Genomic DNA, 17013 nt, shown 5'->3' on the forward strand with positions numbered 1-17013 from the left:
CTAGTTTTTTTCAGTTAGCATAGTTTCAAGATTCATTTATGTAGTCACATTTATCAGTACTTTATTTTCTTGCATGGCTAAGTAATTTCATTTTATGGACACTACATTTTATTTATTCATAACTTGATAGACATTCGGATTTCTGTTTTTTGACTATTACGAATTATGCAGCTATAAACAGTTGTGCATATGTTTTCATTTCTCTTGGGTATGTATCTAAGAATTTTTGGGACATATGGTAACTCTTAATTAACCATTTGAGGAACTGCCAGACTGTTTTTCAAGGTGGCTGCACTAGTCTGCATGCTTACCACTAGAGTATATTGAAGATTCCAACTTCTCCACATCTTTGCCAACACTTGCTTCTATCTGATGTTGATTATAGGCATTCTAGTGGGTATGAATTGATGATATCATTATGGTTTTGATATACACTCTTCTAATGGCTAATGATGTCAAGCATTTTTTTTTCATATCTTTATTTGCTATTTGTATATCTTTGGGAAAATGTCCACATCCTTTGCCTAAGCTTTAAATGGATTATTTGTCTTTATTATTGGGTTTTAGGAATTCATTATATATTATAGAAATAAGTTCCTTATCAAATATAATTTGGAAATATTGTCTTCTAACCTATGGACAGCCTTTTTACTTTTTTCAAAGTGTCCCTTGAAGCATGGAAGTGTTTTTTTGTTGTTGTTGTTTTAGTGGAGTGCAGTTCATTTGGATTGTTGTTGCTGTTGCTTTTGTTTCCTTTGTGCTTTTGGTGTAATATTTAAAAATCCATGAACACATTTGAAACTATGAGGTTACCCCTATGTTTTCTTTTGGGAGTTTTATAGATTTAGCTGTAAGTTTAGCTATTTGATCTATTTGAGTTAATTTTTGTATTTGGTGTGCTGGTAAGGACCATAGACACATAGGTTTATTTCTGGACTCTCAAGTGTATTTCATTTATCTGTACATGTAGTCGTGTAGCAGTACTATACTGTCTTGATAACCATTTTGTTCAGGAGTAAGTTCTGGAATCGGGAAGTGCGAGTCCTTCAACTTCAGGTGTTTGGTGTGTGTGTGTGCGCGGGCATGTGTGCGTGCATTCGTTTTGACTATTCTGGGTTCTATGCAGTAGCATGTAAATTTTAGAATCAGCTTGTTAATTTCTACAGAGAAGCCAGCTCAATTTAGATAGGGATTGTGTTAAAGCTGTAGATCAATTTGGGAAGTAGTGCCATCTTAACAATATTAAGTCTTTTCATACATGAACATGCAATTCTTTTTTTCATTTATTTAGGTCTTTAATTTCTTTCAACAGTGCTTTAGTTTTTGGAGCTGAAGTTTTCATTTTTGTTAAATTTATTCCTAAGTATTTTATCTTTTGGATGATGGTTTAAATGGAATTGTTATCTTAATTTATTTTAGGGTTGTTCATTATAAGTGTTTAGAATAACAAGTGATATTTATATATTGATCTTGTATCCTGCAACTTAGCTAAACCCATTCATTAGTTCTAGAATTAGTTCTTAGAACTAAGAGTTTTTAGTATATTCTTTAATCTTTTTCTATATGCAAGGTTATGTCATAAGTGAGTAGAAGTAATTTTACTTCCTTTCCAGTGTGGATGTCTTTTATTTCTTTTTCTTGCCTAATTGCCTTGGCTAAAACCTCTAGGACATTGTCAAATGAAAGCGGTGAGAGCAAACAACCTTGTGTTATTTATGATCTTAGGAGCAAAGCATGCAGTCCTATACCATTAAGTATGGTATTGGCTGTGGGTTTCTTGTGGTTAACCTTTATCAGATTGAGAAAAATTCCCTTGTATTCCTAGTTTGCCGAGTGTTTTTATCCTAAGAAAGCATTGGGTATTGTGAAATGTTTTTTCTGTATCTGTTGAGATAATCATGTGACTTTTGTTCCATTCTGTTAATATGATGTATCATGGTGATTGCCTTTTGGATATTATCTCAACCTTGCATTCCTGGGATAAATCCCACTTGGCCCTGGTGTATAATTTTTTTTATGTGTATCACTGGATTCAGTTTTCTAATATTTTGTGGAGGATTTTTGTGTTTATATTCATGAGCATACTGATTTTAGTTATACCTGGTTTTGGAATAGGAGTAATACTGGTTTCATAGAATGAATTGGGAAATGTTACTTCTGTTTTTTAAAGAGTTTGTAAAGATTTGGTATTAATATTTCTTTAAATGTTTGGTAGGATTCACCATTGAAACCATCTGGGCCTGGGCTCTTCTCTGTGGGTAGTATTTTTGATTACTGGTTCATTCTCTCCACCTGCTGTATGTCTGTTCACAGTGTGTATTTCTTCTTAGTCTATTTCTGTAGTTTACGTCTTCCTGGGAATTTTTCTATTTCATCTAAGTTATCTAATTTATTGGAATATAGTTGTTCATAGCATTCCTTTAGAATCATTTTTATTTCATTAAGGTCGATAACAATGTCTCCTATCTAATAATTTCTTTACTTTTGGGAGGGTCAATATAACTAAAGTTTTGTCGATTTTATTTTTCTTTTCAATGAATGAGCTTTTGGTTTATTGACTTTTGTGTTGTTTTAGAATAATGTCTTCATACTAATAGAGATATGTTTATTTTTAAATTTGTCATAATAGTAATTAAGATATATCAACTATTTGAAAATGTTGTCTGAGCATTTTATTTGTTTTATCAGATTCTCAGATACTTAACACTGGAAATGATTTGAAAGAAAACATCACAAGTGAATCAGTGCTGCTCACCAGTGGAAAGTATGACCTGAAGAAACAGCACAGTGTCACTCAAGGCACTCAGACGAGTCCTGAGGTTCCTTGGCCCTCTCAGTCAGTTAACTTTGTTGAGTGCTCCTTCGGCTTTACTAGGGAACAGGTAATGGGCAAACTAATTTATTCTCCTTCAGTTTCAGCAATTAAAATAAATATTATATACTAAATAATTAGGAAGTTGTTTATTTAAGCAGCGATTGTTGAGTGCCTGTTGTGGACCCCCACCCCGTGTAAGGTGTTGGGGATGTCGTGTTGAGCACCACAGGAACAGGCCCAGCCATCAGGGAGGCTGCAGTCTAACAGGGAGATGGGGAGTGAATGTGGGCGAGCGCCGGTTTCTTGGTCTAGGAATGCTTCCTGGGGAATAAAGTCATGTTGATGTCTTTTTTTATAATGTCTTATTTTTAAGTTGGAAGATATAACATTTCAGAACAATATTTAAAACAACTTGAGTACACTCTAACCTCCTAAAGTGCTATTAATACTTCTTTATTTTCTTCTCGGGCTCTTTTCCATAATTTTCTTAAACAATTGTTATTTTAGTATATATACTTTATTATTTTTTACTTAATATTGTTGAACAATTATTTTTTTATATTGCTATATATGCTTCAAATTCACTTCTAGTGGCAGAGTAATGTGGATGTGGATGTACTCTCATTTCTAAACTTTCTGTTAACATTTGTTAATATTTGAATTTCTTTTTGCCATCATAAATAAAATGTCCAGCAGAAGTTTAATTCTGTATAATAGAACCACAGAATAACTTCATTTGTGTTCAGCAGGACTTGTTGGATGTCAGCTGTGAGCCAGGGTATAGAGTTGAACAGTGTACCATCCTTATCTGTTGAGAAACTCAGAGTCCAGTGGGGAAGACAGGGCGCGTGATTGGGGGTTACGACAGACCGTGTGATGCTGCACTAGAGATTGAGGAAATACAGGAAAGTACCCAGCTTGGTTTATAAAGCAGGAATTCTTAAGCTGGGACTAAAAGAAGTCTGAGAACTCTTTGAAATTAAATGTTATGTTTTGATGTATCTGAAAATGCATTCTTCTGGGATAGAAAGTACTTAGTTTTATCAAATCTTCATAGGTTAGGGAATAGTTCTAAGAGGATAAAATACTTGAACTAAGTGTTAATTAGGAGGGAGACCTATTGGCCATCTAGATGAAAATGCCTAATGAGATGGTCAGAACGTGGGTCTGAAGCTCGAGAGGGTGGTTTACGCTGGATCAGGCCATGTATGATAGCGGGAGCCACAGCAGTACATGCGATCACCTGAGAGAGTGACTCGAGTGAGAATGGAAGGCAACCCATCATGGAGGCTAGTAGAATATTACAATGTAAAGGTTCTTAAACAGCACAGGAAAAGATGAAAAGCCCATATGTAGAAAGGGATAAACATGAAAGAGCTGTGACATACAATGTAGAAAAGGAGAGACACTTAGGAAAGTGAGGTGAGGTCAACACTGTCTAAAGCCACAGAAAGGTCCAGGGAAATTAAAATTAAACTAAATCACTGTTAGATTTTGAAATTAGGATTTAATTAGTGTTTTGAATTGCTGGGTCAAAACCTGGGAACATTTTAAAGGGCTTGAAATGTGTTTCCAACTAGCTTCTCGAAGCAATTTTCAGCATAAGTGCATCCTCATCAGCACTGGGTAGTTTTACTGCTCCAAGTGTCATACCTTTAGCTACTGTATAAATTATCTGTGCTTTCTGAAAATAATTGAATTCTCTGATGTTTCAAATTTTATAATTTCAGCTCTTGGAAGAGAATGAATCTCTTAAGCAAGAATTGGCTAAAGCTAAAATGGCTCTTGCAGAGGCTTACTTGGAAAAAGATGCTCTTCTTCATCACATCAAGAAGATGACAGTTGGCTAGCGGGAGTGGCAGTCCGAAGCTCAGACTGTAACTCTGGAGTAGGGAGGTTGTACTTATGATGCGATGTTACCAATTGGCCAGTTGGTTACCAATTAGAGAGAATTTCCTTTTCATGAAAAGAACAATAAAATGAAATGAAACATGATGAAGTGGTGACTATTCCAAAGCCAGTTTAGGAAATATTAGGTACAAGCATTACAATCTTTTGGTTGTTCTGTGTTGTGGAGTTTAAACCTCTTTTAAACTGGTGTGATAGAAGGAAAATCAACACGTACTGTAAAATAATTCCATGCCTAATGAAAAGAAGATGTCATTTCCTAATTTTGATACCACATTATAGGCATTTTTTAAAAAGAAAAATGAAATCTGTTGTGTTCCACAGATAATAATTACTATTATTTACAAAGTTTCAAATGCTTTTAAGGCTAATGTAAAATAAAAGGCTTACATTTTCAATGTTACTAAAATAATGTACTTAATCTATAATTATTTAATTACTGTAAAAAGTCCAGTCATATTAATAAATTATGTAATTACTGGGTTTGAAAAATCTGGAAAATCATCACCCTAATGAACTTATTAAGTAACTTGGAGGTGTGAAAAAGAAATTATTTTAAATGATGGATAAACTGTAACTTGAAGCTATAATTTTCCACAATATGGTATAAGTGTAAAAATAAAAAGCATAAACTATAAAAAGCAAAACATTAGAGTATAAGACCAACTGATTTAAAAAACATTACTTGTACATTCCTTGAACTATTTATTGTTATAAGAAAAAGAGTAATTTATCCCACTAAATTTGGCAGCATTTATAACTGTAATAATTTTAATTAATACTATTTGTATTATTTCTTTATCTTTTCCCTGTTTAAGGAGGGGAATGTTTTCAGAGAATTTTCTTTACACATACAATACCAATTTGATACCATTCTTGTAGTATCAGATTTAGGTGGATGTTTGCACATACCCAATTTATATAGCTAGTTTTGATTAAAGTTCTTTGTGACATATATACTTCTATAATAATTATAATTGCTAAATTTTGAATTCTATTTTCTAGGAATTGTTATGGCTGAAGACAAGAGACACTTTCAATCATGCATTATGAAATAAAAGTACATGAGTGTTTAAGAAAGAGAGGCTTTTAAAGATTTAAAATATATTTCTGATAGAATTAAACTAAGTGGGGGTCTATTTTAAAATTTACATTCTTAAACATAAACATATCCAGGGAAGAAGACGAAATAGCTGGACTGCTTTTCTTTAACATACTTGAAAATTTTAAACGACATGACGACACTTTACGGTGCTTTGCTTGTTGGCCTGACTTACATCACCATTCCTATATCTAAGTACTCGGAGGGGAACACACGCTTCATTTACTCAGGTGTTGGAGTGACTTAGATTTTATTGAAAACAGTACTGGCCTTTTTTTCTTCTATAACACCCATGACATGATTTTAAAACACAGGCCCTGTTTTGGGAGCTGAGGGTAGAGCAAAGAACAAATTTAAATTGTTAATATTTCACCTCAGAGTATTTAAAAATTACGTTAAACCATGTTCATCTAAAACTTTGTAGTAGTCTTAGATTAAAAGCAAGGTCTAATTAAAGATTTGAAATGTATAGCTAATACCTTTTTTCTTTTGATTTATGGTATATATTCAACAAATGCAGTCTCTCACGTAGAAAAGCAGCTTTGATGGGACATTAACTTCTGCAGAGCTGACATTGTTTCTCAGGATTGACCTATTTGCTCTATGTAAATTTTAAACTTGTGGTATATTTTAATTCGTGTTATAGAAGCCAAATGTTTTTAATATTTTTTTATTGGCCTCAAGAAAATCATATAAACAGTAGAGATGATAACTAATATGGATCTGAGCATTCTATATGCTTTGTTGGGTTTTTAAAAAATTTATAGTGTGTGCTGTTTTTATAGAGATTTAAAATTCATAAACACTTCCAAAAAAAACAGTCTCATGTAGTTTCCACAAAAGCAGTGTGGGAGTTAGGTATTATTCACATTTTAGAAGTTAAATAAAAACCCTAAGGCTCAGAAAGGACAAGTTGACTTGACTGAAGTCACAACTAGTAACCTGCTCTTTGGACTTAAATCCCAGTTATGTGCTCTTATTTTACTCTAGTCATTAATTCACACATTTTGCCATGGGTGGGGAGCATCACTTACTATCTTTTAATCCTTTTTTCTTGTAAAGATAAAAATAATACTTTTAATAAATGGGAGGATTTTTTATTGCTTCCGTGAACTCCAACCTTTTTGGTGGTCAGAAATATAGGGATAGGCCTATACAAGACTTACCAGAGTTTTTCCATCACTGCAAATTACAAATAAAGTTGCCATGTCTTGAAACACAATTTTTCCCTAAATCTCTAGCAGAGATATTAGTGATCAGGGGAAATAAATGGTAATTGCGTTTAGCATTTCAATTTTTTGAATGTGAAAACCATTTTCTTGGTATCTTGTCTTTTTCTTTACTTATTTTATCTTAAAATTTCCAAAGGCCACCTTATGATGCTAGTTGTGATAAAGCATTATTTTTAGGTCATGTTAGAATGGCTGTCTATGATTGTAGGCAAATATATGTGGCTTTTTATTGTCATTATTGTTATTCAGTACTTGAGTTATAACTTCCTCTTTAACAAGTTTTTATTAACCTCGGTTTTTCAAAGCATCTTTTATTGCAGTGAATGCCAACACCATCACCCTGCTTCCCAAAGCAGAAACCCGGAATTCACCTTAGGTACCATTCTCTGACTCCCTCTCTACCCTTACCGCTGTCAGTTCATTACCAGGTCCTGTCATTTTACCTTGCAAACATCCCTCAAATTTGTCCACTTCACTTCTCACCACCTTTCTAATCTAAGCTACCATCAGTACCTTTCTTTGCCTTGCATTACTTGAATTGCCTCCTAACAGGTCTTCCTACAGCCACTCTGGACCTCCTCTGATTCATTCTGTAGGTGCAGGCAGAGTTCTTGTTTTTGAAGTGCAGTTTCAATCAAGGCAGCCCACCTATCCCTTTGTTACCCTTAGCTTAAAACACATCAGTGACTTTTCATTGGTTTTATGATAGAAACAAAAATGTCTTGTAACCTATGAGGTCATAGATTAGGGCCACCATTTACTTTATAGGGTAACTCTAAGCATTAAAAGAGTTAATGTCTCATACAAATAAAACAGCTGGCACATCACCTTAAAAAGCACTCAGTAGAAGATACTATTGCTTAGTTAGCATGTTGTGTGGCATGTTTCAGTTACTTTGTGTTCTGCTTTGGTTGCACACAGAGTATCTGGAATAAGAGAATAGCGTGCTTCTTCCACACTGGAAGCTTGTTCATGCTGTTCCTTTGATTTGAAATACCTTTTGCTACTCATTGCCTAGTTAATTCCCATTTGTCTTTAAGATCTCAGCTCATCCTCTGATTTCTGTCACAAAGCACAACTGCTGTTACACATAATTACACAAACACATACCTCTAGTTAGCTTTGCACAATTTTGTAATTTAATATGTATTTGTTTGATTGATGTAGACCCTCTAAATGGTAAACTCCCTGAGAACAGGAATTATGTTTTTGTTGTCATTGTTCAGCTTTGTATTCCTTATCTCTCCTGCAGTGCCTGGCACATAGTAGGTGCTCAGTAAATTTGTTGACAGAATAAAATGGATGAGGTACCAAGGATGTTTTTAGATATTGAGTTCTTCCTCTCAGTTGGATTGATGGGAGATGGAATGTAGGCTGGAACGTAGGTAGTGGTTGTTAAAGGGACAGACTCCTTTATCCATAGGGGGAAAGGTAGGGAAATGGAAAGTTTGCCATATTGTATTCTTTAGAATTTCGACTATCTGAACTTCCAATTAATTTATCACAAGCCATCCCGAAACAAAATTAGCATATCATGTCATAAAACCACAGTGCCAGAATGTCATCTGTCTTTGATTGTAGCATATGGTGTTGTGGCTGTCAGGATCTGCCAGTCCTGTCAGCTCAGCAGAATGGAAAGAAGACCAAAAGAATAATGGCTGAAAGTGTTCGATTTTGAGAACTTGACTGATAACATAGTATCTATTGTGCCTAATTCCTTAAAGTGCAAGCCATCTCATTTTAGCTTATTCCTAGAGATGCTAAGGGAAGTAAGTTTTGAACTTACTTCAATTTCCTTTTGGAATAAGCTATGGAAAGTTGGGATCCCACAGGATATAAAACACTAATGCAGTAATTTTTAAAATAATTACACTACAAATTTTAAAATGTTTTGCTGTCTTTATTGAGAAATAAAAAAAATGAAGGTAACATGAAGCAAAAAAGCAAGCATGGCAGTTTTTATAAACCATTAGATATTACCTAATGGATTATCATAAGGTGGAGGGAATTCATGTTAATGTTACAGTGTTGAAATTCAGCACATCTGTTGCCAACACTGCTGTATAGTCTTTGCTTTATAGTCTTTGTATAGTCTCAGGCTTGAGAGCTTGAAACTTTTAAGAGAAAAGTTTTAAGAACTATGAAATCAACTTAATGCCTTTTTTTTCTATTTACATGATAAAACATTTATGGTAATTTTTTTGATCTTAGAAAAATAAGGTATCTAAATCACCAAGATGAATAATCTGGATTTTAAATGACTCTGAAAAAATATTTGGATGGAAAGGCAATGCTTATAAATTAGATATTTTCAATTTGTGTTATCAGACAAAAGTCAATTCATTCTGTACAAGTTATACTTAAGGGGTAAGTAAAATTTCTCATTCTTGTAATTTTTATGCGAAGAAATAGTGGATTGTTGAGGTGAAGAAATACTTGGTGTTACGGTGGTTAGGAGAGTACAGTGAGGTGATTAACCTTTTTCTTATCATTTAGCAGAATTGTTTTGGTTGGTATGACAGAAAAAGAACTCAAATACTGAATCATAAATGTCATCAAGAGTAAAAGACAAAGGCATATGAATAAAGGTGTAAATAAATAGAGATTAGAAGAATCCCCATAGGATATGGGAGAAATAAATTTATAGGGGGATGATCAGAGTCCATCCTTTGCAGTGTTTGAAATCACTCCAATTAAAATAGATATATAGTAAAATCAGAACAGGAGCATGTAAAAACAGCCACAGTGAGCAAATCCAGTGTAAGGAAATATGTTGAACAAAATTCTAATAATTAAGCACTTGAGAAAGATCTATGATAAAGAATTCACGTGGTTTATCATATGAATTAAAGCCTAAAACAAAAAATAAAGGCAAAAATTCTTCATTTTAATGTGCAAAAATTGGCACGTGCAGAAATTCTTCAATAATGATATACCCACAAAAAATAGATCTATTGGAGTCTTAAGATTCCAATTTTGAGATTAATATTCAGGGTACTCACTGCTGTTGGAGACATTTTATTGGTATAACAATGTGCTTTTAGCATTTTGTCTGAATTCAATATATTTACTTGATAATTCTTATTAGCATAATTAGCATAGATATGATAATCATTTGGTGCTTCTCTCTGGTTTATTTTTGCTTTCTTTATTCCTTACAGTCTAACAAGATTTTTCCGTAGAAAACATGAAAGCTATGAAAGCAAGAGAGTTCTAAAGAGGAATATAAAATGAGCAAATAAAGCAACTTTTTAATATTTTATTTCTATAAATTTCTAGAACTTAAGGCATTCTCATATTGTAATATCAATATGAAAACATGTGAAAGCCAAGTATGCTAAAAGTGCTAGGTTCTTGCTACATTAGCATATTTGAGAAGTACTGTAATGTATGTAAGCCTTTCATACATTTTAGTGGTAATTTAGTTAAACTTTGCAGTTCTTACCTGTATCTTTAGTAAGTCCCCCCTCTTTTTTGCCTTTAGAATTGTTTCTTGTTAATATGTTTTGTTGAGTAGGCTTCAGCTTTGAATTTCTTTTGATCCACTTTTTGTGTAGTTCCACTGTTATGTCTAGAGGCCATTATAGAGTGACCAGTTTTAGAAACTAAAGTGCAGCTAATATGAAAATACTCCCAAGTCCTTTTTGCTGTGTAGAACAACATAATGTTCTGGGCAGGGAGGTGGGTACCATTATTCCACTTATCACAACCTCCTTGTACTCTTGGTTCTGTTTTTAATTTTGTAGGCATAATTGCTTGGATTGTCCACTAGTTCTAAAATACCTTGATATATCTTGTGAGCATACTAAGTATTTTCGTTAGTTACTTCTCATCTTCCAGTTACACAGATTACTTGACAGCACTTACATTTATGTAACCATGGAATACCTTTTCTTTTGAACATACCATAATCATTTCCCCATGCCACTGTTAGTTCTTTATAAACATAATCTTAATTATTGTATAATATTTTATTGAGTAGATCACTAAAATTTAACAGTTGTATTAATCATTTGGGATTTCCCCATGTTTTATTATTGTAAATAACTGTAATGAACATTTTTGTGCCAAAAGATTGTCTAGGTGTTGGATTGTTAGGATAGATTCTCAAAAATAGAATAACCACATCAAAGGCCATGAATTTTCTGTGATCAAAACTACTTTCCAGAAACCTTCAACAAAACTTGTATGCGCAGAAGCACCATCACCAGTAGTGAATATCATCATTGAGGACAAGGCAAACACAGGCTGAAATGAAAGGACATTAGACAATATCTCCGAGTCATAGAGAAGTAAAATGTCAGTTAAGGTAAATGGGTATGTGGGGGAGCTTCGTCCAGCAGAGCTCCCCTGCCGCCATGGATGAGAATAAGTCTACCAAGACATGATCTGCCTGGGGAGGAAAGGCTGACCAGTCTCTCAGAGGAGAAAGATGTCAAGCCCCTCTCTTAATGGGCTTTTATTGAGTTTCTCTTTCATAGGGGTGCATATCAAAGAAAGGAGGTATGGTTTACAGATAACATTTCTGGGATCACAGGGTTCCTTTTGAGTCAGGGTCTGGTAGACAGGGTGACACCAATCAGCTGTAAAACCTTGGAAAACAAACTTATTTTGTGCTTGGATCCTTAACATTTAAATTGGGGACATTCTTAACAAAGCAGGTTTCACAGGACTTTCAGCTTTGTTTCAGGCTTGAGTCAGGCAGGGGAAGAAAGGCAGCCAAGGGATTAGGAGACTTTTTCCAGGTAGAATGAGGACTCAGGCTATGATAAAGCTGAGGAGTGAGGGTTTTTTTGTCCCTTCTCCACAATCCCCTAAGTGCTTTCCTGATGGCCCCTTTGCGACTGTGTCTGTCTTAGGTTGTTCCTTTCTTGAGGAATCTTACCCATCATTGACTATCCAGCCATCCTCCAGGGCCCAAGCAGGGTGAAGTAAAGCGGGCAGAGGCTGTGCCTCTGCCAGAGGATAAGTTTTGTCTCCTCAGTGGCTTATGGTCCCCAGGTCCCCTAGCCATGGGGCCTTTTCCCCTGTTGGTGGAGTTACAGCTCCTAAAACCAGGCAGGATGGTTCCCAACATGAGTAAACAATTAGATATTCTTGTAATAATGGTGTGTAACTTTTTTCTGTAAGATGAAACATCTTTTTTAAAAATTGTTAGTCTGAAAGCAATGACTTTGTTTTGTAACTACATATTTTATTTTTATATAATTTAGGAGACTAAGACATTAAAAGTTATTTATGTTTTTGGATATAATATATAAAGTGTAATGTGTGACATTAACAACTGAACGCTGTAGGAGCAGAAGTGAGAAGTTGGGAGTCTGACTATATTTTGAAGGTGCATCTGTTGAGCATTTGGATTGGATGTGTGAAAGGTAAGAAGACTCTAGAGTTGGTCTATGGTTTCTGACCTGAGCCAGCAATGTACTGAAATGCCTAATGGAGAGTTCAGCCTTTCTGGCCCTGAAACACTGTGCTGTGATCGCACACCCATTCACCAGACAAAATCCCTGCAGATAACTCTCCTTAGACGAAGCTGGGAACCATCTATTGTTATTTGAGCACATCTCTTTTGTATAAAATATGTGTGTGTGTGAGGTTTGATGGATGTTACCTCCTTCCCTAAGCAGTTAGTATATGGAGTTCAGTACAAATAATGCCCCCTCTTTATTACAAAATCATAAACATGTAATTCTGTAATATAACAATATCACACTCAAGCATACCATATGCCATTTTAGATGAAATGTTCAGTTAAAATTACAAATCATTATAACCATATTATTACCCTACCAACTACGCTCAAGCAGGCCTTACTTCTGCCAGGCCCTGCGGATGAAAACAGGAGAGGTTGAAAGAGCTCTTTGTCACTGCAGTGTTTATGGGTCAGAGAGGTGAGGAAGAGCCAGGACAGGAGACCAAGAAGCAGTGACAGGAGGAAAATTGATTAAGAAGGAGGAAATGACAAAGGTCAGAAAGGTGAGGGGTGAAAATTGACAATTAGATTTAACAATATGGACATGATTGGTCACCTTGAAAACGGCTTCAATACAAACAGGGGCAAGACCTGTTTGCCATGGGGCACAGGAGACAAGAAAAGATGAAAAATGGGGGAGATGAGCATAGACACCTCTGAAGCAGTTTTATATGAAAACACGAGTTTTATATAATTTACAATCCAAAATGGAACATGTTTGCGAAGGGCACCATTAATAAGTGGAAATTTAATAACTATAAATGAACTGCCATGACAAATTGAAATAAACATCCTTTTTAAAAATTTTTTTTTTAGAGAGGGAAGGGAGGGAGAGAGAGAAGGAGAAACATCAATGTGTGGTTGCTGTGGGTCATGGCCTGCAACCCAGGCATGTACCCTGACTTGGAATCGAACCTGTGACACTTGGGTTCGCAGCCCACACTCAATCCACTGAGCTACGCCAGCCAGGGTGAAATAAACATCCTTTTATGAAGGAAAGGAGAGAGAGCTACGACTGGAAGTGATAGTTGTGGTGTGTGTGTGTTTTTTTTTTAAGGGAGAAATAATAGGTAAAAGGAATGACCTAGTAGAGAGGGGAAGTTTCATGATGAAAAAGGACATTTTTGGAGCAGGCAAAGGGAGTAGGCAAGAGGGGAGAATATACAGTGCATAAGAGAATGGCCGGTGTTGGCCAGGACACAAAAGGTAATATGGGGACAAATGCAGGTAGGGGAGGTGATGTCTTGGGAGCTCGTGGAAAGTTTCTTAAGAAAGGTGTAATATTGAAATAGGTAGTGGGGTCATTAGTGAAGAGTGAAGACTAGGGAGGAGTTACTGAGGGTTTTAGGACAGGAGATCTGGAGTAGATTTGTAGTAGAATGAATGAATGAATGGTGTAGATAAATTCAATAGATTTTCCAAGCACCACTAGGGGCCAGTTGCATTTAGGCATGTGTTGCAGTGAGACCATTCAACATGGCCGTGTGTTTTTCTCAAGCCGGGTTTCACTGCAGGTGTAGTCAGAGTGCTGAAAATTGGATTTAATCACGATTTATTGTTTAGTCAAGTATGAGGAAGTAAGAAAGCCAGGGAATTCAGATTGTATGCAGGGAATGATTTATCATCTGACTAGTCATTTTTATCATGATTTTTTCATAATTGGCCACATGTAATTTAACCTGGTGTATTAGCTTCATAGGGCTGTAACAGAGGTGCCACAAAATGAGTAATTTAGAACAAGAGAAATTTATTTCACATTTCTGGAGGCTAGAAGTCTGCATTCAAGGTGCTGGCAGGTCCGTGTTCCCTCTGAAGCTTTTAGGGGAGGTTCCTTCCTTCCTCTTCCAGTTTCTGGTAGCCTCAGGCACTCGCTCCTCGGCTGTGGTCACAGAATTCAGACCTCTGCCTCTGTCTTCACATGGCCGTCTAGATCTCCCTCTTTTTATAAGGACACCAGTCATCCTGGATTAAGGCCCATCCTTAATTAATGGTAATAAGATCTAGAACAATTAGGAGTGAGTAGCTAACAAAGAGTGAAAAGCAATCTCGTTGAGGCAGGGGAGACCAAGGAACTGAGAGGCCAGGGTGTTGGATGGCTCAGCAGTGAGGATCTTAAAGTCCCCAAGAATAATGACAAAAGGAGTCTTAGAGATTGTGAAGGGATCCCCGGAGCTAAAATGTTCACGGACCAAGGAGTAAACTATGGTGTTGGAATATAACTTAAACAAGAATGAGTATAGGTTGCTACGGTCTGATGGTATAAGATATAAAAATGGCTGTTTTTGAAGAGAGGAGGGAGGGAAAAGGTTCCGGAAGCGGTAATAAAGTGCTAGAAGCACACTTACCCCACCTCAGTCCCTGTGATCTGAATGATTTGGGAGGAACAGCTGCCACTACTTGATGAGGCTGCAGAAGAAGCAGTGCCCTAAGGGGAGACACAGTTTCCAGTTAGATAAAGGAGGTAAAAGGAATCAAGAAGATGTTAAGAAAATGGGTTCTGCTGATAACTGACTGTGAGTTCCAGAGGGACTGGGTGGAAAGGTTTTGGGCGCTGGAGTGGGTCAGGAAAGCTGATGTGCCGATCAGTGTAGGGATTAATGGCTTCAGAGGGAAGGATGTGTTAGGAGATCATGGCTCGTAATGCATGACATAAATACAGATCCAGGGCATGACGATTGTTCTTTTCACCCCAGAGACGAAGGTAGTGGTGAAGCATTTGTTCTTTTAGGCCAGGCATAAAGGTAGACATGAATCTACCTTTAGACATGAGTTGCAGGGGAAGGAGAAGTGGAGTCTTGCCTGGGTCACATGATTTGGAAGCTCCTGGTGGGTTTTTGCTGATGGGTAATACATGGAGGTTTGCAGGGATGGTCTCATCCTAAGCACATGGACTCTCGTGCTTCTTTTGAGCAATTATCACTATTCAGAATGATCTTGTATATTTAATTACTTGTTTACAGGTTTTCTTTTTTTGCACTAGAAAGTGCAGTCTTAGGGCAGATGCATTGGCTGTTTTCTTCATTGTTAAGTGCTGGTTCCTAGAACTGAGATTGGCTTATAACACTCAATAACTATGCTGACCAGGTGAATTCATGAAGATTCCATTCTTTCAATCTACTGATGGGTTGGAATACACTTACTCCTTCAGTTAAACCCCATCTCTCTCCTATCTTCAATTTATCAGATCATTTATCAGCATTTAAGGATATACTAGTACCTCCCATCTTTAAAAACAAATTTCCCTTAAGCCTTCTCTAGTTACTGCTCCCATCTTCATGGCCAAGCTTCTCTGAAGGGTTATCTAAAACAAGCTGTCTCCCTATCCTCACATTCTTTTTATTCTCAATTCCACCCCAACCTGGAGTTTTCACTCTGCCACCACCATTCAACCGGAGCTGCTTTGGTTACCATTGACCTTCATGTTGCCATATGTAACGAAAACGTGCATGTCCTTGCCTTATTAGACTTTTTGGAGTTTTTGACTACAGCTGACTGCTCCCTTCTTGGCTTCCATGATTCCAGCACTCCCTTGCTTTTTCTCTTCGTTGCCTGCTCCTTTTCCATCTCCTTTAGTTTCTTCTTGTCTCTCCAACCTTTATATTCTGGGATTTCCTTTCTTTTTCTTTTCTTAGGTAATCTCATTCATTTCCTGTGGTTCTTAAATACCTTCTATGTGCTAAGGCTTCCAAAAATATGTTTCCAGCTCAGACCACTGTTCTGAACTCCAACTGCCTAACATCTTTGCTTGGATGCTTCTCAGGCACGTCACACTTAAAATGTTCAAAATAGAGCTTTTGGTCCTGCTTTCCCTTCTCCTCTGCCCATGTTAACACTGAACATGATCATCTTCCGGTGTTTCTCCTTTTAGTAAATGGCACTACCATCCACGTAGCCAAAAGCTTGGATCTTTGTACAATTTCTCTCAACTTATCCTCATAGACATGCAGTCCACAAACTTGTCCTATTGAGTCTCTTGCACGTATTTTCAGTATATAAATTGCTCACCATTTTCACACTTGTTCCCAGTCCAAGTGACATAATTTCTTACCTTTCAGTAGCCTCTCAACTTCCATCCTGGCCCTCCTCCCATCCATCTTTTTAAAGAGCAACCAGAATGATCTTCTTAAAATAGAAGGCAGATATATCACTTTACTTAAAATACATCAATTGCTTTTCAATATACTTAAAATAGAACTCCAAGTCCCTAACTTGTCTCACAAGGCTCAGCAGATCTGACTTCTGCCTAATCTATCTTGTGCTTATCTCGACTCGAGCCTTAAGGAAGCACTCACGTGTTCCTTCTATTTGTAATGCTCTTCTCCCAGTTCTTCACCTGTTTAAGTATGTCTCCATTTTCAGGTCCCTGCTTAAATGTCACTTAAGTGGTTTTTAATATAATACACAGATATTAAAAACAAGTAATTCGATTTTAACTTTGTTTTACTGGATTCATTGATTACTGCCAAGTGTTTTATAACAT

The 17013-nt window shown here is 36.2% G+C and overlaps 1 protein-coding gene across 2 annotated transcripts in view; it reads left to right on the forward strand.

Annotated features, from left to right (window-relative positions):
- UHRF1BP1L (UHRF1 binding protein 1 like) overlaps positions 1 to 5803 on the forward strand; it is a 72707-nt gene extending 66904 nt beyond the window's left edge. For both annotated transcript variants that reach the window (XM_045826378.1, XM_045826377.1), the window contains 2 exons: positions 2689 to 2882; positions 4546 to 5803. In XM_045826378.1, the coding sequence (XP_045682334.1) occupies positions 2689 to 2882; positions 4546 to 4665 (314 nt within the window). In that variant the 3' untranslated portion in view covers positions 4666 to 5803. The remainder of the gene's footprint in view (positions 1 to 2688; positions 2883 to 4545) is intronic.
- The last annotated feature ends 11210 nt before the right edge of the window (positions 5804 to 17013 follow it).

Source organism: Phyllostomus hastatus, unplaced genomic scaffold (assembly GCF_019186645.2).
Source record: "Phyllostomus hastatus isolate PE091 unplaced genomic scaffold, TTU_PhHast_1.1 phas_scaffold_755, whole genome shotgun sequence".
NCBI lineage: Eukaryota > Metazoa > Chordata > Mammalia > Chiroptera > Phyllostomidae > Phyllostomus > Phyllostomus hastatus.